The 26,183-nt window shown below is 48.4% G+C and overlaps 1 protein-coding gene across 11 annotated transcripts in view; it reads right to left on the reverse strand.

Annotated features, from left to right (window-relative positions):
- dennd2b (DENN domain containing 2B) overlaps positions 1–26,183 on the reverse strand; it is a 570,638-nt gene that overhangs the window by 104,644 nt on the left and 439,811 nt on the right. For all 11 annotated transcript variants that reach the window (XM_072466472.1, XM_072466475.1, XM_072466473.1 and 8 more), the window contains 4 exons: positions 17,059–17,103; positions 16,345–16,529; positions 13,373–13,482; positions 11,209–11,278 (listed from right to left, as the gene is read on the reverse strand). In XM_072466472.1, the coding sequence (XP_072322573.1) occupies positions 11,209–11,278; positions 13,373–13,482; positions 16,345–16,529; positions 17,059–17,103 (410 nt within the window). The remainder of the gene's footprint in view (positions 1–11,208; positions 11,279–13,372; positions 13,483–16,344; positions 16,530–17,058; positions 17,104–26,183) is intronic.

Raw genomic sequence — 26,183 nt, forward strand, 5'->3', positions numbered from 1 at the left:
GCAGCCGCGCCATGCAGCATGGCGCCGGCCGTGCGTGGGCCCGGCCTGCCAAAAACTGCCCACTGGAACCAGCCTCACCACCCCTGGACCACCCCCCACCAGTCCCCGCTGAAATCCCCCTGCCAGCGGAATGGCTCCCCTCCAAGTGTGACGGCATTGGACTCAGCCCGCAGCCGCCACGCGAGATCCCTGAATGGTGTGAGCACACGCGAGCGACGCCGTCGGGGACTTGGCCCATTGGGGGTGGAGCATCAGGGAAGGGTCTCCGGTGATGTCCTGAGGCCGTCCATATTGGCGTGCGACGTACTCCCCGAGTATGCCGGTTTTGAGGCGGTGGAGCATCGGAAAAGCGGCGCCGTGCCCGATTCCAGGGTAAACGGGGATTCTCCGGCCAATGGTTTAACAATGGTTACGATTGCTGCCTGATAAGGTTGTGTTGAATGATGTCAACTTCCTGATGTTAGGCAATCCTGTAGGGTATTGGACTTGCTGCCACTGGCCAGAAAACTGGAGATATTCGTGGCTGCTGCAGGTTTGCTTGTGAGGCAGAATTAGGAAGCCACGACCACAGTAATTTCAAAGAAACTTCTTTTACACATTGGTTCGCGAGTTAGCCAAACAACTTATTAAAGTTACACATGCAACACTGAGAACTGTCACTTCTGATTGGAAACGGCTGGGCCTGAGACAGACTGAAGATATGGACGCTAGAGCTGTGGCTTTTTCTGCTGCTAAAAGGCATATTGGCATTCAAAAGCTCCATTACATGTTATAGAACTTCTAACTGTAACTGGGGATATTTTCTCTGTGTGTGTAAAGTTCAAGATAAATGGGTTTACTATATGATCATCACACGTGCCAACCTAGAAAGTCATACGGCTGGATTCTTCGTTCCTCAGGCAGGGGCAGGGGCAGGATTCGGGGACTTCCACGATCGCAAATCTGGCGGCGTACCAGGACTGATTCAGCGACTGTTAAGGGGCTAGCAGCAGCGCCATTTGGAAAACAAATGATTCCAAATGAAGAACCAGGCGCCAGATTCGCTGGCTGCGCGATTGACACTCAGAAGGCCGACAAGCTGCAGCCACATTTACACACTTCAGTCCCCACACACTCCATCCCAGCCCAGATGATGACACTGCTTGCGTTGGAGCACGCCCCTACAGCTGATGAATCGGCTGGGGCCAGAGGGCACCTAGGGAGGTGGCCTGGGGGGACACCCATACGACCCGCGGCCTTAGATTCACGGTGGGCAGTCAGCGGCGTGCACAGCTGCCTTGCAGGCTGCAACAATGGTGTCCCGTACCCGTCCACTCTGACCCCAGAGCTCGCCTCCTGGCCACTCCCCGCTCCTCTCGGCCCTGGCAAAAGCCCCCCGACCGGCGGCACAACTGTCAGCAAACTACGGCGATGTGGAGACACTTTCCGTACCCCCTCTCTCTCTCCCTCAGCAGGCACAGCACCAGAGCACAAGTGCACATCGCTGCCAGGAATTCGGCCCAGTAGAGGCGGAGAATCACAGGTTGGGCTGCTAATGATATACGCCGTTTACTGTACGTGTGTTCTGCAACGCATTGACGGTGTCGGAATCGATTCTCCTCCCAATCGCGTTGCCCGATTCGGGCGTCGGCCGAAGGAGAATCCTGCCCATAGAATTTGACAACCAGTTCCAAAACAACCTAACAACTGTTTAAAAAAAACCTCTACAATTCAACAGCAGCCAGCTCTGAATGTAGGCCTATAACCAAGATCACTGCTTCCAGATTGTTGAACAGATTAAATTCCTTTCTAATTACAAGCGATCTAAGGATGTTATCAGTATTTGGGGGATCATATTCTGCAACTTAATTTGTTTTTCTGTAGAAATTGAAAACCAATGACCTTACCTTTAATGGGAGAACAAGTAGTGACACTGAGAGAACACAAGAATATAAGAAATAGGAGCAAGAGTAGGTCTGCTGCTCCATCAAGCCTGCTCCACTATTCAACACATTTGCGGCAGATTTTCAAATATAACTTCACAACTTCACACTCCCGCCTGATCCCTTATAGTCCAAAAGTGTGCTGAACTCTGCCTTGAATATACTTAAGGGCTAAACACTCACAACTCTCTGAGGTAGAGAATTTGACAGGTTCAGGCAGGAGGTTTGAGTCTTCCGAACCTGATGTATTATTACTGGGCGGCGAATGTGGAGAAGGTGCGGAGCTGGGTGAGAGGGGTGATTCTCAGTGGGTCAGAATGGAGGAGAGTTTGTGCAGGGGGTCGGGATTGAAAGCACTAGCAACAGCGCCGCTCCCGATAGCCCCGGGGAAGTACTCAGGGAGTCCAACAGGTGAAGAAATGTCTCTTAGTGCAGCTGAATTTTACTTTGGCTGTTGGCCATTAATTGGTTTCATAGAATCATAGAATCCTTTCAGTGCAGAAGGAGGCCTTTCAGCCCATCGAATCTGCACTGACCCTTCAAAAGAGCACCATACCTAGGCCCACTTCCCTGCCCTATCCCTGTAACCCCAAATCTTTGGACACTATGGGGCAATTTTGCATTGCCAGATAACCTAACTTACACATCTTTGGACTGTGGGAGGAAACCAGAGCACCCGGAGGAAACCCACACAGGCAGGGGAGAATGTGAAAACTCCACACAGACAGTCACCAGAGGTCAGAATCGAACCTGGGTCCCTGGCACTGTGAGGCCGCAGTCCTCACTACTGTGCTACCAAGCCGGTTTGAGGCAAGACTTCAACCTCCCATAGGGAGAATGTAATACCTCGAAGAGCTCCCGGCCATGTTATATGTTAGGTTACATGTATTTTAACTGCAGGGCTTGATTATAGGGCCCTGTCCGACAAAGCCAAGCTGGCGGTTTCATGGATTGGCATTGTTTAAGTATTGACATGCATTACAGTACTTTTCACAGTCAAACAAAGTACCATAATGTATTCAGAACTTGTAGAAAAACGTGATAGGCAGTTAAAATGAACGTGTTGCCGCGATTTCTGTTTATTTTTCAATGCCTGCCGGTTTTCCTGCCAAAGGCTTTTTTCAGAGAGATTGAGGGAAGGATTACGTCATTCATACGAGGAGGGAAGGTGGCCAGAGTGAGAAAGGTGCTACTACAAAGGGGAAGGCAGGCAGGGGGTTTGGGTCTTCCGAACCTGGGGCGAAATTCTCCCCAAACGGCGCGATGTCCGCCGACTGGCGCCCAAAACGGCGCCAATCAGATGGGCATCGCGCCGCCCCAAAGGTGCGGAATGCTCCGCATCTTTGGGGGCCGAGCCCCAACATTGAGGGGCTAGGCCGGCGCCGGAGGGATTTCCGCCCCGCCAGCTGGCGGAAACGGCCTTTGTTGCCCCGCCAGCTGGCGCGGAACTGACATGTCGGGGCGACGCATGCGCGGGAGCGTCAGCGGCCGCTGACAGTTTCCCGCGCATGCGCAGTGGGGAGAGTCTCTTCCACCTCCGCCATGGTGGAGACCGTTGCGGAGGCGGAAGGGAAAGTGTGCCCCCACGGCACAGGCCCGCCCGCGAATCGGTGGGCCCCGATCGCGGTCCAGGCCACCGTGGGGGCACCCCCCGGGGTCAGATTGCCCCGCGCCCCTCCCCGGACCCTGGAGCCCGCCCACGCCGCCTTGTCCCGCCGGTAAGTAGGTACTCTAATTTACGCCGGCGGGACAGGCAATTTATCAGCGGGACTTCGGCCCATTCGGGTCGGAGAATCCAGCGGGGGTGCCCGCCAACCGGCGCGGCCCGATTCCCGCCCCCGCCGAATATCCGGTACCGGAGACTTCGGCAACCGGCAGGGGCGGGATTCACGGCGGCCAACGGCCATTCTCCGACCCGCTGGTGGGTCAGAGAATGACACCCCTGATGTATTACTACTGGGTGGCGAATGTGGAGAAGGTGCGGAGCTGGGTAAGAGGGGTGATTCCCAGTGGGTCAGAATGGAGGAGGGTTTGTGCAGGGGGTTGGGATTGAAAGCACTAGCAACAGCGCCGCCTCCGATAGCCCCGGGGAAGTACTCAGGGAGTCCGGTAATAATAGCTTCATTGAGAATTTTGAGGCAGTTTCGCCAACACTTCAGGTTGGGGGCAGGGTCAAGGGAAATGCCGATTCGGGGGAACCACAGGTTTGAGCCAGGAGGGTGGGATGGAAATTTTTGGAAATGGGAGGAGAAGGGGATTAAGACAATGAAAGATTTGTTTCTTAGGAGTCGGTTTGCAGGATTGAAGGAGCTGGAAGCGAAGTATGGGCTGGAGCAGGGGGAAATGTTTAGGTACATGCAGGTTTGAGATTTTGCCAGAAAGGAGATACAGAACTTTCCGAAGGAGCCGGCCTCCACATTACTGGAGGAGGTGCTGACGACAGGGGGACTGGAGAAGGGGGTAGTGTCAGCGGTTTACGGAGCTATTTTGGAAGAGGAGAAGGTGCCACTGGAAGGGATCAAAGCAAAGTGGGAGAAAGAGTTGGGAGAGGATATGGAGGAGGGGTTCTGGTGGGAGGTGCTACGGAGAGTGAATGCCTCCACCTTGTGCATGAGGTTGGGGCTGATACAGCTGAAGGTGGTGTACAGAGCACACCTCACGAGGGCGAGGATGAGCCGATTCTTTGAAGGAGTAGGAAATGTGTATGAACGTTGCGGGGGGGGGGGCGGCGCTAATCAGGTTCATACGTTTTGGTCCTGTCCAAAGCTAGAGGATTACTGAAAGGAGGTTTTTAGGGTAATTTCTAAAGTGGTACATGTGAAACTGGACCCGAGCCCCCGGGTGGCCATATTCGGGGTGTCGGACCAGCCAGGGTTGGAAACGAGTGCAGAGGCAGATGTTGTAGCCTTTGCCTCGTTGATCGCCCGAAGGCGGATCCTGATGGGATGGAGAGCAACCTCTCCACCCTGTGCCCTGGCGCAGCGGGGGGGACTTGTTGGAATTCTTGACTCTTGAGAAGGTTAAGTTTAACTGAGGGGAAGGATGGAGGGGTTCTACAATTCATGGGCATTATTCATTATGCACTTTCAAGAACTGAATAACATCGAACATTAGTTGGGGGGGGGGGCGGTGTTGATGTTGACTATGGATTCCTGATTCCTTTTTGTCATTTGTTTATGTTAACATACGGGCTAATGTTTGGGGTTTGGTGGGAGGATGGGATCGTTGTTATTGATATGGGGATTGACATATTTTTTACTGATTATTGTTTATTGTTGGTGGGTGTAAATTTGGGAGAAAATGTGAAAAAGGAGAATAAAGAAATATTTTTTAAAAACATGATTGGAAAGCCCCTGGTCATTATTTAGACAAGCATTTAAATGTCCAGATCTCTTCAACTTAGAAAATAATTCTCTGCCGCTGAAACTTAGAAAAATAATCCCGTCATCTGTCTCATTCTTTGTGCAGTATGACAGGGCATTGGTTGGAAATAGGAGGTGGAAAACATTATCTGTTCTTTTAGTTCGAAAAGGCTCCATTGTCTGGAATTGCAGGGGTTTGTTTTGACAGCTGAGCCCATTCTGAATGCTTGGATAAGTTTCAAAGCTGATAACCATTTATCCCAGCAGGAGGTTGTGTACAATGTTTGACTGACAGTTTTAATAAGTTATGAAAGGATTATATGTCTTGATGTGGCTTCTGAATAGATGTTTGTTTTCACAGCTGACTGGCCAATTAAGGAGAATGAAATTTTATTCGATGGGAAATATGTTTTTGTGCAGTCTGACTGGCAGTGTGTTTGATGGGCAGCTGATAGATTATTAGCGATTACATTTTTAAAAATCCACTTCAAAAGATTCCCATTCTATCATGGGTTTGAGGGGCTGAATGGCCTACTCATGCTGCTATTCCTTATATTCCTATGCTTCTAATGCTTAGTGAGTTTCCCATCCAGTCTTACACCCATTCATCAATGGTAAGTAAGTAGTGCATGTTTTTGTAAATGCATTTAGGATAAAATGCGGGAAGATATTTGTTTTCCTGCCAATTTGGGAAGACTTGTGTGAGGGCTGATGCGATATGATCTTGATCCTTACAGAACTCTGAATTTTGAATCTTAAAAGTTACATTTGAAGCCAAATTCAAAAGTAAAACAAAATATCTAGGATGGCAGTAATTTGAAAGAACAGATTAGTGTAAAATAAACTAAAGCACAGTTTGGTATGGATTTTTACAATAAATTCAAGCAAGGATCTATACTGATTGATGTGCAATTGTTGTGAAAATGAAAATAAAAAGTGCCTAGATTAAGAAGTGACAGATCCTCTCACGCAGATCCAGTCCTGTGTGACCTCTGCAGATATATCTTGGAACAATGGATGAACAGTACAGGTAATTTGAATCCCGGATGATTTCTAAATGCATTAAGACTCTACCTGAAGCACTGCTGTCTGCATTAAACACAGTGGTTAGTAAACTAATTGTTTTTTCACTTTAGACGCAGAAAAATATACCTCAGGGTGTTGCTGTGCAGCCTTCTGCAAGGTCGTCTCCAACATTTTCAGTAGCACAGGCTAAAAAACGTAATGACCACAGCTTTCCGGATGTTTCTGCCGGCAGCATCATCCGGTCCCGCCTCCGCCGGCGCACCCGTGCCGCGGGTTTCCTGGTGGCGATGGGTGCATTCAGCAAGGATCCCTGTTGATAATGGTGGGACCAGAAGATTCTGCCGCCAGTCTATAGTGGGACACCTCCACCACTACGGAACATGTGGCAGGTTGCATAGAAAATCCCAAACAATACCTCTGATTCTGTCATGTGGAGATGCCGGCGTTGGACTGGGGTGAGCACAGTACGAAGTCTTACAACACCAGGTTAAAGTCCAACAGGTTTGTTTCGATGTCACTAGCTTTCGGAGCGCTGCTCCTTCCTCAGGTGAATGAAGAGGTATGCTCCAAAAACATATATATAGACAAATTCAAAGATGCCAGACAATGCTTGGAATGCGAGCATTAGCAGGTGATTAAATCTTTACAGATCCAGAGCTGGGGTAACCACAGGTTAAAGAGGTGTGAATTGTGTAAAGCCAGGACAGTTGGTAGGATTTCGCAGGCCAGATGGTGGGGGATGAATGTAATGCGACATGAATCCGAGGTCCCGGTTGAGGCCGCACTCATGTGTGTGGAACTTGGCTTTAAGTCTCTGCTCGGCGATTCTGCGATGTCGCGCGTCCTGAAGGCCGCCTTGGAGAACAATCTCCGGGTAAGCATTCTCCAAGGTGGCCTTCAGCTCCTCTTCATTCACCTGAGGAAGGAGCAGCGCTCCGTAAGCTAGTGACATCGAAACAAACCTGTTGGGCTTTAACCTGGTGTTGTCAGGCTTCGTACTCTGATTCTGTGGGCAGTGGTCACGCATGCCGCTGACTGCATTTAAATCTATGTGCCTACCTTTATCGCAGACTCCAGCAAGTAATTGCTCTCTCTGTTGCTATATGGATCCATTGGTGAGGTAATCAGGGAGGCTCAGTGGTAAGACGTTATTCCAGCAAAATCTCATCTCCTTTGATATCGTGAGCTGAAGACATGCCCCTTGAAGGCTGACTTGAGCTCAGTGACATTCTCTGAATTAACGGCCATATTGCCCAGTGATGCGTTTCAATATTTGGGTGGAGCCGGTGGCGTAATCCACAGAACCCAGGCTGAAATCCCACCATGGCAGGGGGTGAAATTGACTTCAATAATAATCTGGAATTAAAAGTCTAATGATGACCCATGAATCTATTGTTGATTGTCATAAAAACCAATCTGGTTCACTAATGTCCTTTAGGGGAGGAAATCTGTCGTCCTTAGCTGGTCTGGCCTACATGTGACTCCAGACCCACAGCAATGTGGTTGACTCTTAAACACCTCCTGATATGGCCTAGCAGTCTCAGCTATCCTTTTGTGCATGGGGTACGGTTCATCTTCTTGCCCACCTGCTCTTCACCCTAATCTCACCTTTGGACAATGTCCAGTGGGATTCTAGGCCTGGGATTCCAGGTCTCCCCTGGCAACCTGTGTCTCCTATTTGAGCAAATTGGGTCAAGTATCAGCCTCCCAGTGCTGTATTCAAATAGCAATTGTTCCAAAAGAAATATGGGACCCTTGTGAATCTCCTCCCTATTTTGGAAACATCATCAGCCAGTACACTCATCTCCAAATTGCAATGTCCAAGTCCCACTCCGTCACTTGAGCAGAAAAGTCACAGCACATTAGGCTGCGAAATTAATATTGGCTAGGATACTGGAGAGATTCTGGCTCATTTATGAGGTGTCACAGAGCTTTTGCCATCAGCCAAACTGAAAGAGCTTTGGTTTAATGTTTCATTTGAAAATATCATGCTGATAGCGGTTAGCAATGCTGCCTCACAGCGCCGAGGACCCGGGTTCGATCCTGACCCCGGGTCACTGTCAGTGTGGAGTTTGCACATTCTCCCCATGTCTGTGTGGGTCTCACCCCCACAACCCAAAGATGTACAGGGTAGGTGGATTGAACATGCTAAATTGCCCCTTCCTTGGAACTTTGAAAGAAACCGTGTGGATGTGTCAGCCTGGATTGTGTGTTCATGTTCTGAAATGAAGCTTCAGCCTTTGCAAAGACAACTGAGCCAATTAGAAATATTCTTCTTCTCACTGTGCCTGGAGCATCAGTAAGAGACAGGTGCTAATTACGGGGGCAGCACGGTGGCGCAGTGGTAGCACTGCAGTCTCACGGCGCCGAGGTCCCAGGTTCGATCCTGGCTCTTGGTCACTGTCCGTGTGGAGTTTGCACATTCTCCCCGTGTTTGCATGGGTTTTGCCCCCACAACCCAAAGATGTGCAAGGTAGATGGATTGAACATGCTAAATTGCCCCTTAAGTAGAAAAAATGAGTTGGTTACTCTAAATTTATTTAAAAAAAATATCTCATCTAATTACCATAATGGTTTTGGGCGTCAAATACTGCCCTTAGCTGATACTTTTCCAATTAATCCAACTTTTCCTCTGAATCCAAAGGAAGTAGGCATCGCTGGCAAGGCAGCTTTTATTGCCCATCCCTAATCACCCTTGGAAAGATGTTGCTGAACCACATTCTTGAATCCCTGTGTAAATCTGTGTGGATTTTAGTTTTTTCTCATGGTATTGATTTTGTGGCATTTCGAAGATTTGTCACAGTCAATCACATTGCTGTCAATCTGGAGTCGCCTATAGACCTGACCAAAGTACAGCAGGTTTCCTTCCCTGAAGGAGATGAACAAGCTGTTTTTAACCAATAATCCAATAGCTTCTTGGTCACCATTACTGATACTCGCATTTTCCGATTCCGTCCGTCACAGGACTGGAAATTCCCACCCAAAGTCAACAGACCTTTTGGTGATCCATCGAATTATCCATCCCGGCCACGGCGACTCCCAGGTGGGCAGGACCAGAACATTTAGGCGTTGCTTTCTATCCTAGGTTAACTCATCAATTGAATTTAAACTCCAGAGATACTAAAGTAAGATTTGAACTTGCGTCTCAGATTATTAGTCCAGGCCTCTGTATTACTAACACAATTACATAACCAATATGACATCATACCTATCACTACATTGCCAGGTAGCTGGCCCAAACAGAAGTCTATATCTGATCCTTTATGTTATAAAAGATATATATCTTTTCTCGCTTAATATCATTATTAAAGCCATGAGAGCAAGATTTACCGCACTCTAAAACTTAAATTAATTTTGGCATAAATCACAGGTTTTCAGATGTATTTGCTCCAGTTCTACATCCTGTATATATATTGTCCCTGACTTAAACACTGAATGGTTCAATAGATCTTTAGGATTTAGGATCCATGTTCCAAATCAGCGGCACGTCCCCAAGAGCTGCCAGCCCAATCAGAGGAGCAGCAGCTCAGGAACGGCACCAGGAGCAAGGGAAGCTCCTCCATGGAAATTGTTGGGGCCATAGCTGCTGCCTTCCCTTCCAGAAGCCCCTTCTCGGTTTCATGAAATCTTCCCTCCTGGACTGCTGCTGAGAGGCCACTTATATTTAACTGGCGGCCTCCTCAACCAACATAAGGGGCGGGGAGCAATCCACCATTGGCAAGATGCCAACGGCAATGTCATTGGCGTAAATCAGGATTTAACAGTGGGACAATACTAGAATAAGTATCCGAGTATTGCGCAACAGGCCCAAGCCTCCAACACTGAAGTCAGCTTCAGTGGAGGGGCCCATATGCAAATCTGCCCATTGGAAGTTTAAACTTTCCAGCCAATTATCTTGCGGATATGCGGTCAAGACTTCCAAAGGGTCCCAAAGTGCAAGAGAGGCAAATGTCTGAATGATAATAATAATAATCGCTTATTGTCACAAGTAGGCTTCAATGAAGTTACTGTGAAAAGCCCCTAGTCGCCACATTCCGGCGCCTGTTTGGGGAGGCTGGTACGGGAATTGAACCCGCGCTGCTGGCCTTGTTCTGCATTACAAGCCAGCTGTTTAGCCCACTGTGCGAAACAAGCCCCTCTAAACCATTCCCCACTTTTGGCATTAGAAGATCCGGCCCATCATTTCAAACCCAAACAAACATGAGAATGGAATTCAGAGGTTTAACAAAACCTCTTGGGGAATTGAACCCAATTCACCCAGGCGCCACCTTCATGGACCACCCACTTCCCTCTGACAAGATCTTCCGAGAAGCCCCTTCCCCACACTTCCCACACAGCAGTTTGCCGCCAAGGGCCACACAATTTCCATGGGCCAGCTCCCTGTTCACTGCCTGACCATTTGGGGTAAAGTGAAGTGGTGCTCACTATAATGAGGCCCAGCAGGAAAAATAAATCACCTCAAGTGACCACAAGCTGCTGCCGGATAGGTCAGAAACAAACGGGCTGCCATGGTAACTTGATTTAAACTTTCTCTATCTCTTTCCTCTCCACCACATGGAGCACTCCGACAAGACATCGTAATTTATCTAGCGTCTGGCCAAGAATGGTTCAAATCAAGGTCCATGTGGTACTCAAGTTCATAATTGGTCTCTTTGGGAGGTAGCGACTGTCTAGTGAGTCTCCAACTTGACGAATTTGACCAAAAGCCTGACAGTTTCTCAGTACCTAGGTTTCTGCGACAGATGTTTTTTAAAAAAAGGAATGAAAGCTAGCATCGGAAAATTGGAAAAAATGGCTGTAATTTAAATAATGAGCTGCACACTTCACACTTTGACCAAGGGGGGGGCAGTATAGCTTGAATGTGAAAAGGGAATTCTGACATGGAAGTGTATACTCACCAATAATCGTCTGCAATATCCAAATCGCCGACTACCATCTTCCCCAGTGAGCATGAATGAGAACGTTTCACTGTAACAGATGATTGTTGGAAGTTACTCAAAAGCAGGACCAATATCTAAAAAAAAAACTGAGGAAGTTCTCCTTGATTATATGCTGATAGGTTGAACACTTTTCATTTTCACCAAAACTTCCATTATAATCAATTCCGTAATAATCCTTTAAGCTATGAGATTCCAGGCTGCAGCATCTGAATTGAAATTATGGACTGAATTATGAAATAGGTTATATTGGCACATAGGTTATATTGGCACATGAAGTTTTGTTCACATTCATTGTTAATTTTGAGGAAGTTGACATTTTTGTTAAGAAACATAATATTTGGAAGGGATCGAGGAAGGAGAACACAAATCGGAAATAACTGAGGGGAGGACGCTGCAGGTTCACTTATACCGTACGTGTAATGAAACTTTCTGGGCCAGATTTATGCCACGACAGAGAGCCTCTCCATTGCGGAGCAAATCCAAGAAATGGCCAAACTTTCTAATTCCTGCCCCTGAATCTGGCACTCCCCATCTTCACAGGGGTGAGACTGGAAACGGGCTGGGGTTCATGCATATTTGATTCGCAGAGGCAGCTGGTCGTTTAGGTGATCAGCTGCCTCTACTGAAATGGGATTTGGGAAGAACAGGAGTGTGGAATTCGGAGTGTTCAAATTAGAACAGCAAAAAGGAGATCTGACCTTCTTGGATTCTTATGTAAATGTCACCACAGTCCCAGAAGACCATAGGCTGCTCTCCCATTTGAGAGCTGACTGGTGGTGATTTAACCTGAGGGTCACCACACTGCAGGCAAGGGGCAAGGTTGAGAAGGTGGGGACTTCATGAATAACCTTAGCCAGTACAGGAATTGAACCTGCGCTGTTGGCATCATGAACCAACCGTCCAGTCAACTGAGCTAACCAACCCCTGGATTCTTATAGATAGCTAGGGGTTACCTTTGGAGAGGAACAGTACCCGTTTAGATACAGTTCCAGAACCTTTGGGAGAGATAAGGCACCCTTTGGGATTGTTAAAACGGAATATGATTATGCATGTTTTACGCAACAAACTCATTGGAATTGTCAAGAGGTGTCCAGCTATCCAAGAAATGTCCAGCTGTCAAGGAAATGTCCAGCTATCCAGGAAATGTCCAGCTGTCAAGGAAATGTTCGGCTGTCAAGGAAATGCTAAGCATCTGTGCAGCTGTCAAACTTGTCCAAGCTATCCAGGAAGTGTCAAAGCTGTCAAGGAACTACCCAACAATACTAGCTGAATTGGCATGGAAGGGGGAAGGAAAAAGGGTGGTTGGCAGAACATAGATTGGCATGAGTTGGCCTGGTGAGCATGGGGAAGTGGAGGAGGGTAGAGGGGAATTAATTTGGCATAGGGGTCATAGGTGTGGGTGTGGGGCATGGATTGGCATAGGTTGGCATGGATCTGTCATCGTGAATGTGTGTGGGTTGTTGAGGGGTGAGGGCTGCAGGGATGTGTTTTATTATTATTTTTAGGGGCAGGCTTTGCGTGCAAGCCCATCTCCGCCTCTGCAGCCTGCTGGTTCATTCTGGGATCGCCCACCCCAACTCATGTTCCAGCCCAATGCCACACACCCCCCCCCCCCCCCCCCCCTCACCCCCAGCCCCACCACACAGATCAAAATTCCCATCTGTGGGAAGCTATTTTTAAAGGTCAGGATCCCTGGGCCAGGAAGTTACCCACCCTGATCCGGGGGACAAAAATCTGGGCCTCTGTCTTGTGAAACCAAAAAATGTTGTAAAACTGCCAAAAACAATATATCATTTGTTTTTGGAATGAGGAATCAACCAATTTACTGGGGAGAAAAAACTCCAGAATTGTGCAAAACCAGATTAAAATCCATAATGAGACATAGAATGTTAAAGTTTTGGTGTCATAAACTGTAAATCCAGTATTGTAACTGGTTTTCACCATTCCGAACCCTGGAATGTGTAATATTAGTCTTTGGTGGAAGACTATAACAATGCTCCTCTTACTTTATATTGTTTAAATCTAAACCAAACTGCAGAGATTAAACAGGGCTGCATTTTTTACAAAAGCTGGTGCACCAAAATACACTCCTGAATTGATTGAAAACCTCCACCTTCTTTACCTGGTAAAATCCGACACTGGGCTCCAGTCCTTGGCATCTGGAAAGCAGAACAGTGGGATCGCTTTCAATCGTTCTTCCGCTTCACGAACTTGTTTTGTTGGCCTTTCTAGCTGTGGAGGAGAAGCAAAATCAAGTCATGTAACTTGGACATCGGCAACAGTCCTAATAATAACACACTCAAACCTTAATAGTACATTATGTAACAGTACTCAGTGTTATCAGTACCCAATGTAACAAGACCCTATCTTAACTGCACTTGATGTACCATAGACAGCCTTCGTCTAACTGTTCAACGGAACCACAATTGATGCTGTTAGACAGCATCAGTATCTGTAACTTCAACATATGAAAATACAACAGACTGTAATGCAACATTGTTGAATTTTAACAATTTCAATATGAGCACGGTATTATATACCCAGAGGTGAAATCACTTCTGAGAGATTGTGTTTTTGTTCTTATATTTAATACTTTGGCCATGACAATATCTTGTGAACTTTGTAAGTAATTAGTAGATGTAACAACAATTGATACTGTGGTGGAATTCTCCTTAAAAAATGACTAAGTGTCATTTTGGGCAAGAAAAACAGCGGCGGCTGTTCCGGTTGGCAAGCGCGGCTTCACTGAGATCTGGCAAAGTGACAGTTCAGATCCCCCCCCCCACAACATCAGCGACATTGGGGCTTCAATGCACAACCCACCATCGTAACCGGCATCCCTCCGCCCACAAAGAATCACTGGTATCAGGGCTCTCCCAATGGGTCTCCCTTCAGACCCTTCCCGCTGGCATCAGCACCACTCCCCCTCCCCTCCGCAATCGCCGGTACTAGCACCCCCTATAGGTGAGTGACACCCTACAGCATTACCCTCTTCCATACCCAGTCCCCTTTCAGGCCCCACTCCCTTGGCAGTGCCAACCTGGCACTGCCCCTTGCACCCTGGGACTGCCACCGCCAACCTGACAGTATCTGGAAATGGCAAAGAGCATGGAAGTGGAACAAATTAGCTAACTCTAAGAATCCACACAGGAGAGGATGACATATTATCGGGGAGACAATGGCTTTGTGGCATTGTCACAGGACTAGGAATCCCACCACGGCAGATGGTGGAATTTGAATTCAATAAAAATCTTAAATTAAAAGTGTAATGATGGCCATGAAACCATTGTCGATTGTTGTAAAAAAAAAACTATCTGGTTCACTAATGTCCTTTAGGGAAGGAAATCTGCCGTCCTTATCTTGTCTGGCCTACGTGTGACTCCAGATCCACAGCAATGTGGTTGGCTCTTAAATGCTCTCTGAAATGACCTAGCAAACCACTCAGTCAAGGGTAATTGGAGATGGAAAACAAATGCTGGCCCAGCCAGTAATACCCACATTCCATGAACAAATTTTTTTAAAATTAAAAATGCATTGAGTTTGCCACCACCATAGTTAGAAAATTCCTCCCGTTCCTGATGCAGAACATTGGAGGGAAAAGTCCGTTCATGGCCATCTATTCTTCTGGTGGAGAATTGCCGTTCGATGAAGTTCATGTTGCGATCTGCCATGTTTCAATTGTGCTGGGAGTGTGCCCGACATCGTGCTGTTTAGATCATTTTTATTTGCCTAAGGTACCCACTTAAAACAGGAATTTGGCACCTTGAAAATGTAAATTTGATTGATACCCTATTGTAGGATATTTGCAAGGCCACAATCAGATGAGCTATGATCTTATTAATTGGCTGAGGTGGCCTGGGCATCCAAGTGGCCTACACCTGCTCCTATTTCTTATGACCTTATCATCTTACAATTTGCTATTTTGGGCTGGTTTGCTGGCAGTGTTGGGCTATTTCGAGTTTTTCTGGCATATTGTGGTGAGTTATTAGATCGGATTTCAATGATTTCTTTTGGCAGGTTAGCATCCATATTTTGAATAGTTAAATGTACCATTCATTCAAATCTTCTAAAGATAGAGGACATGTTATTCAAAATGTCCTTTAAAAGGCTTTAGTAAGAATTAGAGGAGGAGTCAGTGAAGACAGTGTATTGAGCCTCAGCTCAATTTGCCTCGAGTGAGCTTATGGCACCGATTCTGGGCCTCTGACCTTTTTCATTCTTCATCCACTGCTGAAAAGTGCAATGGCATTGCATTTTTGTGGAGAACTATTGTTACCTTTGGCCAAGCATCAGCTTAATCAAACTACCTAACTGCACAATTCGGTTTCCCCCCCCCCCCCAAACTGGACTCCTGTTAAGCAGGAACAGATTATTTATAGATAGTGCATACGCTGGTATTCATTTTGTTGTAGAGAATGCAGGTATTTCTATTTCCAATAACCAGACACATTTTCCACACATTTATACATACTTTCAGCAATGCGAGAAACGTTACATTTTTGGCAAAAGCTTAGAACCTGGCATGCTGAAAAATTGGAGCCAAATGTGCAATATTGAACTGATAGATACAGGCAACTAACGAGAACAGGCAGCTCATTTTTTTCTCTTGCTCTTTAACTGTTACCAATTATTTTCCTGCTGCCCTTTCTTGATTTCAACTTGCTATCGGTGCTAGCATGTTGCTTTGTTCACCCTTATTATTTTGCCTTTGCCTCTCTGGTTTATTACCATGTTCAATGAGCAGAGTTCAAGTTGTGGTCTACAGAAGACAGAAACTAGAAGCAGGTACGCCAGTAATATCAGCAGTCTTGGATATGTACAGGTTAAAGCATAAATGAAACAGCACAGGGCTCCACAAATTATAGCAGTTTGTAACTTTCCTGATCTCACATAAGTTCACAGTCAGAGTTCTAATTAAAGGCAGAAATTTCTGCAGGTGTGAAAAAAAACTACGGTTTGAAGGTACATTAAATTCATGTGGAACAGACAAACTTTAAAAAACTCTTTGCTTTCTAGGCATAATACTGTAGAATTTCGGTAAATGAGTCTAACATTTATATTGAACGCTGGCTTGATTTAAATTATAGCATTCACCTTTGGAAACTGATAGGATACATCAGGGATATAAGTGTTCTTGGAAGGTTTTTTCTTTAGTGATATCACCACAAAATATTCAAAGAGTTCCCGCTCCTGCCACTCGATGAGCTCTCGTTCTAATGTGCGGTATCTGGGAGCTTTCTTTAGGACTGACTGGATGTGGACCAAACGTTGTGTGTGAGCTGGAAAACAAAACAAAATCCAAATATGGTTGACGGTGTCAACAAAGAAAATGTTGAAACGAAGTAAAGCGAGTTATCATGGCGATTAATCTGCAGTTTATGGCCGGCACGGTAGCACACTGGTTAGCGCTGTTATTTCACAGCGCTAGGGATTCGGGTTCGATTCCTGGCTTGGGTCACTGTCTGTGTGGAGTCTGCACGTTCTCCCCGTGTCTTTCCTCCGGGTGCTCCGGTTTCTTACCACAAGTCCTGAAGGACGTGCTTGTTAGGTAATTTGGACATTCTGAATTCTCCCGCTGTGTATCCGAACAAGCGCCGGAGTGTGACGACTGGGGGATTTTCACAGTAACTTCATTGCAGTGTTAATGTGAGTCTACTTGTGACACGGATAAAGATTATTATTATTGGCCTTGAGAGAAAAAAGCAACAATTCACTATCGCATGGAGGACCCAAACACATGGAGGACACTGTTATACAGGTATAAAGGAAGCAGCATGCACTTCTGATCAAGATAACGTGGCCTCTCACCTTTAAATCTGTCATCAGAGTCACTCTCACTCTCACTGTTCTCATCTGTGAAAGAGATAAAGAAGCCGTGTGAAGGTTTCAGCAAACCAAAACAAAATGTAGTGAAGGAAAATGCCGAAAATATAGACTAAACAGTCCTTTCCCCTGCAGCAGCTGTTAACAGTTTAGCTCCTTTTGGAAAAAAAAAGATTCACAGTTCAACTTACTGCATCAATTCAGTAATGTTCAAGGCAGTAGACTCATTTACTCTCTCTTACATGGCCTCATGTATTGTCAATTCAAATAATTCAATTTAATTTAAATAATTCTAAAGGACTTTAACTCTTGCATTTTCAGGTATTCACTGCGAAAACAATGGCAGCTGGTGCCATGACTGGGTGTAAAATAGCACGGAAACATGGCTGAAGTGACACAAACACCATTGGACTATCGGGTGAAGCTGGGCTTCAGACTGACAGAGCTCAAAAACTATTGAAGATCTGAGGAGTATCTAAATTTAGCACCTTCCATTTTCCACGACGCAAATCTTTAATTCACAGACATGCACACGCTCTCAAATTGATCAAAGAGAGGCAATTTCTCAGCCAAATCCAGCCCAACATGGCATCACTCCAGAAGGTTGTGAACCTTTGCACCTTTCCTGCTGCTGACCCGGAAGCCGGGTGGGAACAGGATGGATGACTCCCTTGCAAGAGAGTGCTGCTCTGCAAGTTCTCAAAGCTGCCACTGGATTTTTTTTCTTGCAAAAGCTAAGTATTCCTCCGGAGAAAAGCTGGAGATGGCGAGCTTGGGGGTGGTGAGGGTGCTGGATTGTTGCCGCTATCTTTCTCTCGGTCTCTCGCATTCTCTTTCGGTATGGGCACTATGGAAACCCTAGGGAAGTTTGTGACTTGTATTTTTAGGTCTAATTTTCAAATTCCTGCAACCTCCTTCTGCTCCTCTACCACCAAGCTACTTACTGTTTTTTACTTGACTATTCAAGACCCTTCATTTAGCATGACAATCTCACCCCACTGATCAGTTCTCTCCACCTTCAAAAGTAAACCATGTGAAGCACTTTACTTCTACTGTGCCGTTCATTTCCCAATCTAACTTTTATATTTACACTTTCCCCTCCTGTTTAACAAACACTATTTTGCAGTCTTTGATGTAAAACATTGAGATGTGTCCCTGTATAAAAAGTACTGTGGAATTACAAAGTATTGTCTATTGGTGACGCAGGTGGAAAATGCAGCGAGATTCGGGAAGTGCAATTCTCGCCGGCAAGCTGGTGCTTTCCAATTTTCCATGTCCCTCATCATGCTTATGAATATATTTGAGTGTAATTACCCAATCCACCCCCCTGCCCCCCCCCCCCCCCACGCAAACACATGAGCCCCCCCTTCGCTAAATATTAAACCTCGCTGAAGTTTACAACAGTTATTTGAAGATGTGAATCAGTTAAGGGTATCTTCTCAGGGCACAAAGGTAAGTATAACCATGGGGGCCAGTGGGGGTGGGGAAAGAGAGAGTGGAGAAGAGGGACATGCCCGGACAATGCCAACCTGGGGGTTTTGTGTTGTGTGTGCTGGGAGGAGAATGCCCAGGCCATTGAAGGCGGAACTTGCAGGCACGGAGCGAAAGCGGGTAGTGATGGAGGGGGAACACTGCCAGTACTTCTGCAGTGGGGATGGTGGAGAAGAGTACCTGATGATTAGGGTAGGGGGAATGCCCACAAACTTCTATGGTGGAGGGGAGGAGTTGATCTTCAGATGACACCCCAATCTCTGTGGAGCTGGGCACGCTGACTCTATCAGACCCAGTCCCACCACAGTGACAGTGTAAACCACGCCCACTGAATTTACTTTCTCAGAGAGGCTCAAGATCTGTCAAACATCAGCTGTGCAGCTGCCGAGCTATATGCCAGGAGAGTTATATACCAAGTTTCAGTCAGAGCCTGACACTGAAAAAATATAGCAAGATTCCACTCCTGATTTTTCACTCCGGGGGAGGTGGGGTGGGGGGGAGGGGGTTAAATCAGGCCTGCTGCTCCCAGATGCGGATCAGCAGCCAAGCGTTAATAATTACATATTAATAGCCTTTTGGGAAATGTCAACATAAAACATTTTTAACTGCAATAACAGAGTTTTTTCAATTCTCACTGACTCAGGCAGCCTTTTGAAAAAAACTTTGTGAGGGCTGGAGATTTAAATAACTTAATAGCTTGAGTTTTTTTAATCTCTCACTGACAAGGGCAGGATTCTTTTTGAATTTAGAGGGCAAGGGATTTAAATAGCATGACAGCTTGACAGCTTCCAGAGACTTTTTCTACCCTTCACAAGCATTTACACTGAAAATAAAATCTGTGACACTCCCACACTAAAGTTTAAGATCTTTGTTACAGCAAAAAATAGGTCTGGTTGAATTTAGCACTGAGTTCAAATGGTTCTGCCGGGATTAGGTTTCCCCCATGTGAGTCATCCCCACCCCCTTTCCTATACCGGCAAAAGTAGGATTTGTTGGAAATGGAAGCAGGATTTCCAAATCCAGCCCATCATTTTTAAAGACATGCGGAGTCTCCATGACTCTGTGTAATTCCGGGCCAAGGTAACACAATTGTTTGGGATAGACTGGATGCCAGTTATCCTTCATACATTTGTATTAACTGTCACTGCCATATTTTGATGTACTCAAATTTGGGAGTGATGATACCCCCTGCCGATAAATGCATTATGCTGTATTAATGCATGTGGGGTAGGTTTCATCCTATAAGGATCCTCCAATATTGACTGTGGTGGGAGGAGTCCTTCTTTAACATGTGTGGCAATAGTGGGTAGGATTTTTAAAATGCTTTTTCAGCTTCAATAATAACATTTTTGTAAAGGGTCTGACATGTTAGAGATTTAATAAATCACAAATGAAATTTATGAACCAATTGTCAACCTGTATGGTTTATGTCTTTAAAAAATATAAACACAGGCAGAATTCTCCGCTGAAGATCGGGAATCCGATTGGGTGGAGAATCTCGCATTGGTCGAAAAACAGGATCGGCGTCGAGCGACAGCTCCATCCCCAGTCGGCCATAGCGGGCTTCCCTCCTGATACCAGCAGGAACATGCAAACAGTTCATGTGCATTCATTTGAATATGATTAATGGGCTGGAAACCCAAATCCCCATCATCGCCCCTTCCCCCACCGGAGCAGCTGGAGGAAACCCACGCAGAAATGGGGAGAAAGTGCAAACTCGTCACAGACCATCACCAGAGGCCAGAATTGAAGCCGGGTCTCAGCCACTGTGAGGCAGCAGTGCTAAGCACTGGGCCACCATTCCGCCTGGGTAGGTACTGCCCAAGTGCTCTCTTGGTGCGCTGGACCCCAAAGCAGGGGGCGGGATTCTCTGATGCTGAGGCTAAGTGGTGACGCCATCATAAACGCCGTTGCGTTTTACAACGGCACCAACAGGCCCCCAGGATCAGCGATCCTGTGCCCCACAGAGGGCCAGCACGCACTCGAGTGACTCACGCAGCTCCAGCTGCCGATGCCAGTGTCAACCAGGCACCGCGGGTCTGCGCATGCGCGCTGCGACCGGCGCGAACTCGTGCATGCGCGCTAGTTGCCTGCTCAGCGCCGGCCCCGACGCAACATGGCATAGAACTACAGGGGCCCGGTGAATGTAAAAGTGGCTGACACCAGGACAAGCCGGCCGCCGATCGGTAGGCCCCGATCGCAGGCCAAGCCACAGTGGAGCCCCCCCCCCCCCCGGGGTTGGACGCCCCCACCAGGCCATCCCCTGCAGGATGGGACGCTGAGGTCCCGCCGGATAGGACCACAAGTGAATGGCACCGGCGGGACTCGGCCTATCTCACCGGCCACTCGGCCCATCCCGCACGGAGAATCGCCGGGGGTGCCGTGTAGAGCGCCCCCTCTCACCGGCGCCGCACCGACCACGCCTCACCAATGGCGCCGATTCTCCGGTCAACCGTGAATTGCGCCCCCCCCCCCAGCGAGTCTCTGACCCAGCCCGGGGTCAGAGAATCCCGCCCAGGGTCCGGGAGGTTAGGCTATTGCTCATTTGCCCCTCTGCCGCTACCAGGCGGCAGAGGGAGGGTTCCCCAAGAAAGTTGGGGATTGGGTGGGTTCAGGTTATGTTGACCTCAGGACCCTCACCCAGGATGGGGGGGGTCCTGTGACTGGACTGCCTCTTCCAGCCCTGGGCAACCTGAAGATCACTCTTTATTTATTATCATAGAATTTACAGTGCAGAAGGAGGCCATTCAGCCCATCGGGTCTGCACCGGCTCTTGGAAAGAGCACCCTACCCAAGGTCAACACCTCCACCCTATCCCCATAACCCAGTAACCCCACCCAACACTAAGGGCAATTTTGGACACTAAGGGCAATTTATCATGGCCAATCCACCTAACCTGCACATCTTTGGACTGTGGGAGGAAACCGGAGCACCCGGAGGAAACCCACGCACACACGGGGAGGATGTGCAGACTCCGCACAGACAGTGACCCAAGCCAGAATCGAACCTGGGACCCTGGAGCTGTGAAGCAATTGTGCTATCCACAAGGCTACCGTGCTGCCCAAGGCTACTCTTGGCATGGTGAACTCAGGCAATCCGCTGTTCAAAATCAGCATTCTTGTCTGAACTGTTTAAAGTGGCCTTCTCAGTCTGAACTGCTCCACCTGACACCTGATAAGCAGATCAGAGAGTTCAGTGAAGAATCAAGCTAAGAACACGTTCCCTTTCCTCACATCTGCTCCCTCAAGGCAATGCATTGGAACCTGCTGCTTTTTGAAGAGTCTGAGGCTTCCTAGAAAGCCCACAACACTTGAAAAGCATTGAAATCCACTGAGATCCTTTGAAATGCTTAGCAATCATTGAATTTCACAGTGCAGTACCTTTAACTTCGATTGACATATTAATGGTTTAAACACAGCAGGCTTGTTTTTTCATCTTTCCCTTCAGGTTTAAATGCATCTGAAGTACTCCCACCACTCCCCCCAATTGACCCTAAGCGCAATGTGGATAAAAAACTTTGTTCTGATTAACAGCTGCTGGCCACTTCATAAACCACAAGTGCTTTCATTTCCTCTTTTCTAATTGCAGAAAGTGCTGAGCATTGTTGAAATGGCCAGCAGCTATCTGCATCTGAAGTACCCTCCATTGATCCTAACTGTAATGTTTATAATGTCGGGTCACCCTCATGCACGTGTTGTGGCAGGGGCGGTAGCTGCCCCTCCTTGATCAGTGGTTGGTGGTGCTCCCCTCGTCAGCAGAGGGGTCAGCGTTTGCTTTGTGGTGGAGAGGGGGGCCTGTCTCTGGATGCTGGGATTGGGGCGCCCATTATAAATGGCAGCCCACATAGGGGGGGAAGTTGGGGCCTCGGCGTGGACCCCATTATGGGGGAACCACCGGTTCGCCCCAGGAAGAACAGGTGGAGGGTTTTCGGGGTGGCACAGGGCAGGGATACGAAAGTTGGGGGACCTGTTTGTAGACGGGAAGTTCGCGAGCTTGGGTGAGCTGGAGGAGAAGTATGGGCTCCCCCTGGGGAACACCTTCAGGTACTTACAGGTAATGGCATTTGCCAGACGGCAGGTGGTGGAATTCCCACGGCTACTGCCACACACAGTACAGGACAGGGTGCTCTCGGGGGGGTGGGTGGGAGTGGGGAAGATCTCGGAAACGTAGCAGGTGATGCAGGAGGAGGAGGAGGCCTTGGTGGTGGAGTTGAAAGGTAAGTGGGAGGAGGGGTTGGGAGAGGAGATCGAAGAGGGGACGTGGGCAGATACCCTAGGGAGGGTGAACTCTTCCTCTTCGTGCGCGAGGCTCAGCCTCGTACAGTTTAAGGTGCTGCACAGGGCACACATGACCGGGACAAGGATGAGCCGGTTCTTTGGGGCCAGGTGTGTTAGGTGCTCAGGGAGCCCAGCAAATCACACCCATAAGTTCTGGGCATGCCCAGCGCTGGAGGAATTTTGGAAGGGCGTAGCGAGGACGGTGTCGAGGGTGGTAGGATCCAGGGTCAGACCGGGCTGGGGGCTCGCAATATTTGGGGTGGCAGAGGAGCCGGGAGTTCAGGAGGCGAAAGAGGCTGGAATGCTGGCCTTTGCGTCCCTGGTAGCCCGGTGAAGGATTCTCCTTCAGTGGAAAGATACGAGGCCCCCAAGCATGGAATCCTGGATCAGCGATATGGCAGGGATCATTAAATTGCAGAGGGTGAAATTCGCCTTGAGAGGGTCGGTACAAGGGTTCTTTAGGGGGTGGTTCTTAGACTTTCTGGCAGAACGATAGACATTGGTCAATGGCAGCAGCAGCTCCCAGGGGGGGTGGGGGGGGGGGGTTACTTTATTTTTGTTTATGTTATTTACACTGGAGGGTCTGAGGGGGTGTATACACCTGTTGTGTTAAGTTGGGGTGTTAATGCCAATTTATTATTTATGTACGGGGGGAGGAGTTTGGGGGTTGCTTTTTTAGATTGTGTTTTGTACTTAACCCTGTTGGGTTCTTTTTTCTTTCTCATTTTGTTATTGATATTTTATGAAAACCTTTAATAAAAATTATTTTTAAAAAAATAAATAAATGGCAGCCCAAGGTCAATAAGTGCAGGGGAACCGACATGTTCGCCACTGATACACCATCAATTACGGCGAGACGAGAGCAGAATGTATTCAAGGCTTTATTACAGAGATTTGTGGCCTCCGATAGCAGCTTACGAAATGGCTGCTGTTCGGAGAGCACACACATTTATACTCCGCCTCCTGGGCGGAGCCAGCAGGCAGGGATCTACCCCCGTACCTGTAGTACAGGGGCCTTACCATAATACCCATATATGCAATATAATACAACAGTGGTGACTACCACATTCACCCCCTGTTAAAAATCAGTCCAGCGGGGGTGGTGGAAAACTATATACGTACAGATTGGTTTCAAAATTACAGAGAAGATTACAAATATAGACGATCGAGCGCCTTGATCTGTTGTTGAGGGCGCCGCTGTACTGGTGGCGACTCAGGCGTCGGCTTGGTCTTCGGTGACTCCGGGAGCGTGTCGAAATCCTCTTCATTCCCGTGTGGGAACAAGGGGAGGATGGATTGTCCTGGAGCGGGGGCTGCGGGGGGGTGTGGGGACCCGGCTGGTGCCAGATCCCTGCGGAGATTGTGTCTTGACGGCCATCAGGGTACGCTACGTAGGCGTACTGTGGGTTCGAATGGAGTGGCTGTACTCTCTCAACCAACGTGTCCGCCTTGTGGAGCCGCACGTGCTTGCGGAGGAGAATGGGTCCTGGAGCTGCCAGCCACGTTGGGAGCGAAACCCCAGAGGTGGACTTCCTGGGGAAGGCAAAGAGATGTTCCTGGGGGGTTTAGTTGGTCGCGGTGCACAGGAGCGACTGAATGGAGTGAAGTGCGTCGGGGAGGACCTCCTGCCAGCGGGAGGCCTGGAGATTTCTGGACCGTAGGGCCAGCTGGACGGCCCTCCAGACCGTCCCATTCTCCCGCTCCACCTGCCCGTTTCCCCTGGGGTTGTAGCTGGTCGTCCTGCTCGAGGCAATGCCCCTGTTGAGCAGGTACTGGTGCAGCTCTTCGCTCATAAATGAGAATTCCCGGTCGCTGTGGACGTAGGCGCGGAAACCAAACAGGGCGAAGATGGTGTTGAGGGCTTTGATGACGGTGGCAGACATCATATCGGGGCATGGGACGGCGAAGGGGAAATCGGGAATACTCGTCGACCACATTAAGAAAGTACGTGTTGTGGTCGGTGGAGGGGAGGGGCCCTTTGAAGTCCATGCTGAGGCGTTCAAAGGGGCAGGAGGCCTTCACCAGGTGCGCATGGTCTGGCTGGTAGAAGTGCGGTTTACACTCCGCGCAGACCTGGCAGTCTCTGGTGATAGCCCTGACCTCCTCGATGGAGTAGGGTAGATTGCGGGCCTTAATGAAGTGGTAAAAGCAGGTGACTCCCGGGTGACAGAGATCATCGTGCAGGGTCCGGAGTCGGTCCACTTGTGCGCTGGCACATGTATCTCGGGACAGGGCATCGGGGGCTCGTTGAGCTTACCGGGGCGATACAAAATCTCGTAATTGTAGATGGAGAGCTCGATCCTCCACATCAGGATTTTATCATTTTTGATTTTGCCCCGCTGTGTGTTGTTGAACATGAAGGCAACCGACCGTTGGTCAGTGAGGAGAGTGAATCTCCTGCCGGCCAGGTAATGCCTCCAATGTCGCACAGCTTCAACGATCGCTTGGGTCTCCTTTTCGACGGAGGAGTGTCAAATTTCGGAGGCATGGAGGGTGCGGGTAAAGAATGCCACGGGCCTGCCTGCCTAGTTGAGGGTGGCGGCCAGCGCGACGTCTGATGCATCGCTCTCGACTTGGAAGGGGCGCGTCTCGTCGACTGCGTGCATCACGGCCTTGGCGATGTCGGCCTTGATACGGTTGAAGGCCTGGTGGGCCTCGGCTGTCAGTGGGAAAGCAGTGGATTGAATGAGTGGGCGGGCCTTGTCCGCATAGTTTGGGACCCACTGGGCGTAATACGAAAAGAACCCCAGGCATTGTTTGAGGGCCTTGGGGCAGTGGGAGTTCCATGAGGGGGCGCATGCGATCGGGGCCGGGCCCTAGAACTCCGTTCTGAACCACACAGCCGAGGATGGCTAATTGGTTCATGCTGAACACACACTTCTCCTTGTAAGTTAGGTTGAGGAGTGTGGCGGTGTGGAGAAATTTGGAAAGATTAGCGTCGTGATCCTGCTGGTCGTGGCCGCAGATGGTGACCTTGTCCAGGTACGGGAAAGTGGCCCGCAGCCCATACCGGTCAACCATTAGGTCCATCTCCCGTTGGAAGACCGAGACCCCGTTGGTGACACCGAAGGGAACCCTAAAGAAATGGTAAAGGCGGCCGTCTGCTTCAAACGCAGTGTATGGGTGTTCCGCCTTACGGATGGGAAGCTGATGGTAGGCAGATTTCAGGTCCACTGTCGAGAAGACCCGGTACTGTACAATCTGATTGACCATATCAGATATGCGTGGGAGGGGTTATGCGTCGAGCTGCGTGTACCGATTGATGGTCTGACTGTAGTCAACGACCATCCTGTTTCTCTCCCCAGTTTTCACCACTACCACTTGGGCTCTCCAGGGGCTGTT

This window comes from Scyliorhinus torazame, chromosome 10 (assembly GCF_047496885.1).
Source record: "Scyliorhinus torazame isolate Kashiwa2021f chromosome 10, sScyTor2.1, whole genome shotgun sequence".
Lineage (NCBI taxonomy): Eukaryota > Metazoa > Chordata > Chondrichthyes > Carcharhiniformes > Scyliorhinidae > Scyliorhinus > Scyliorhinus torazame.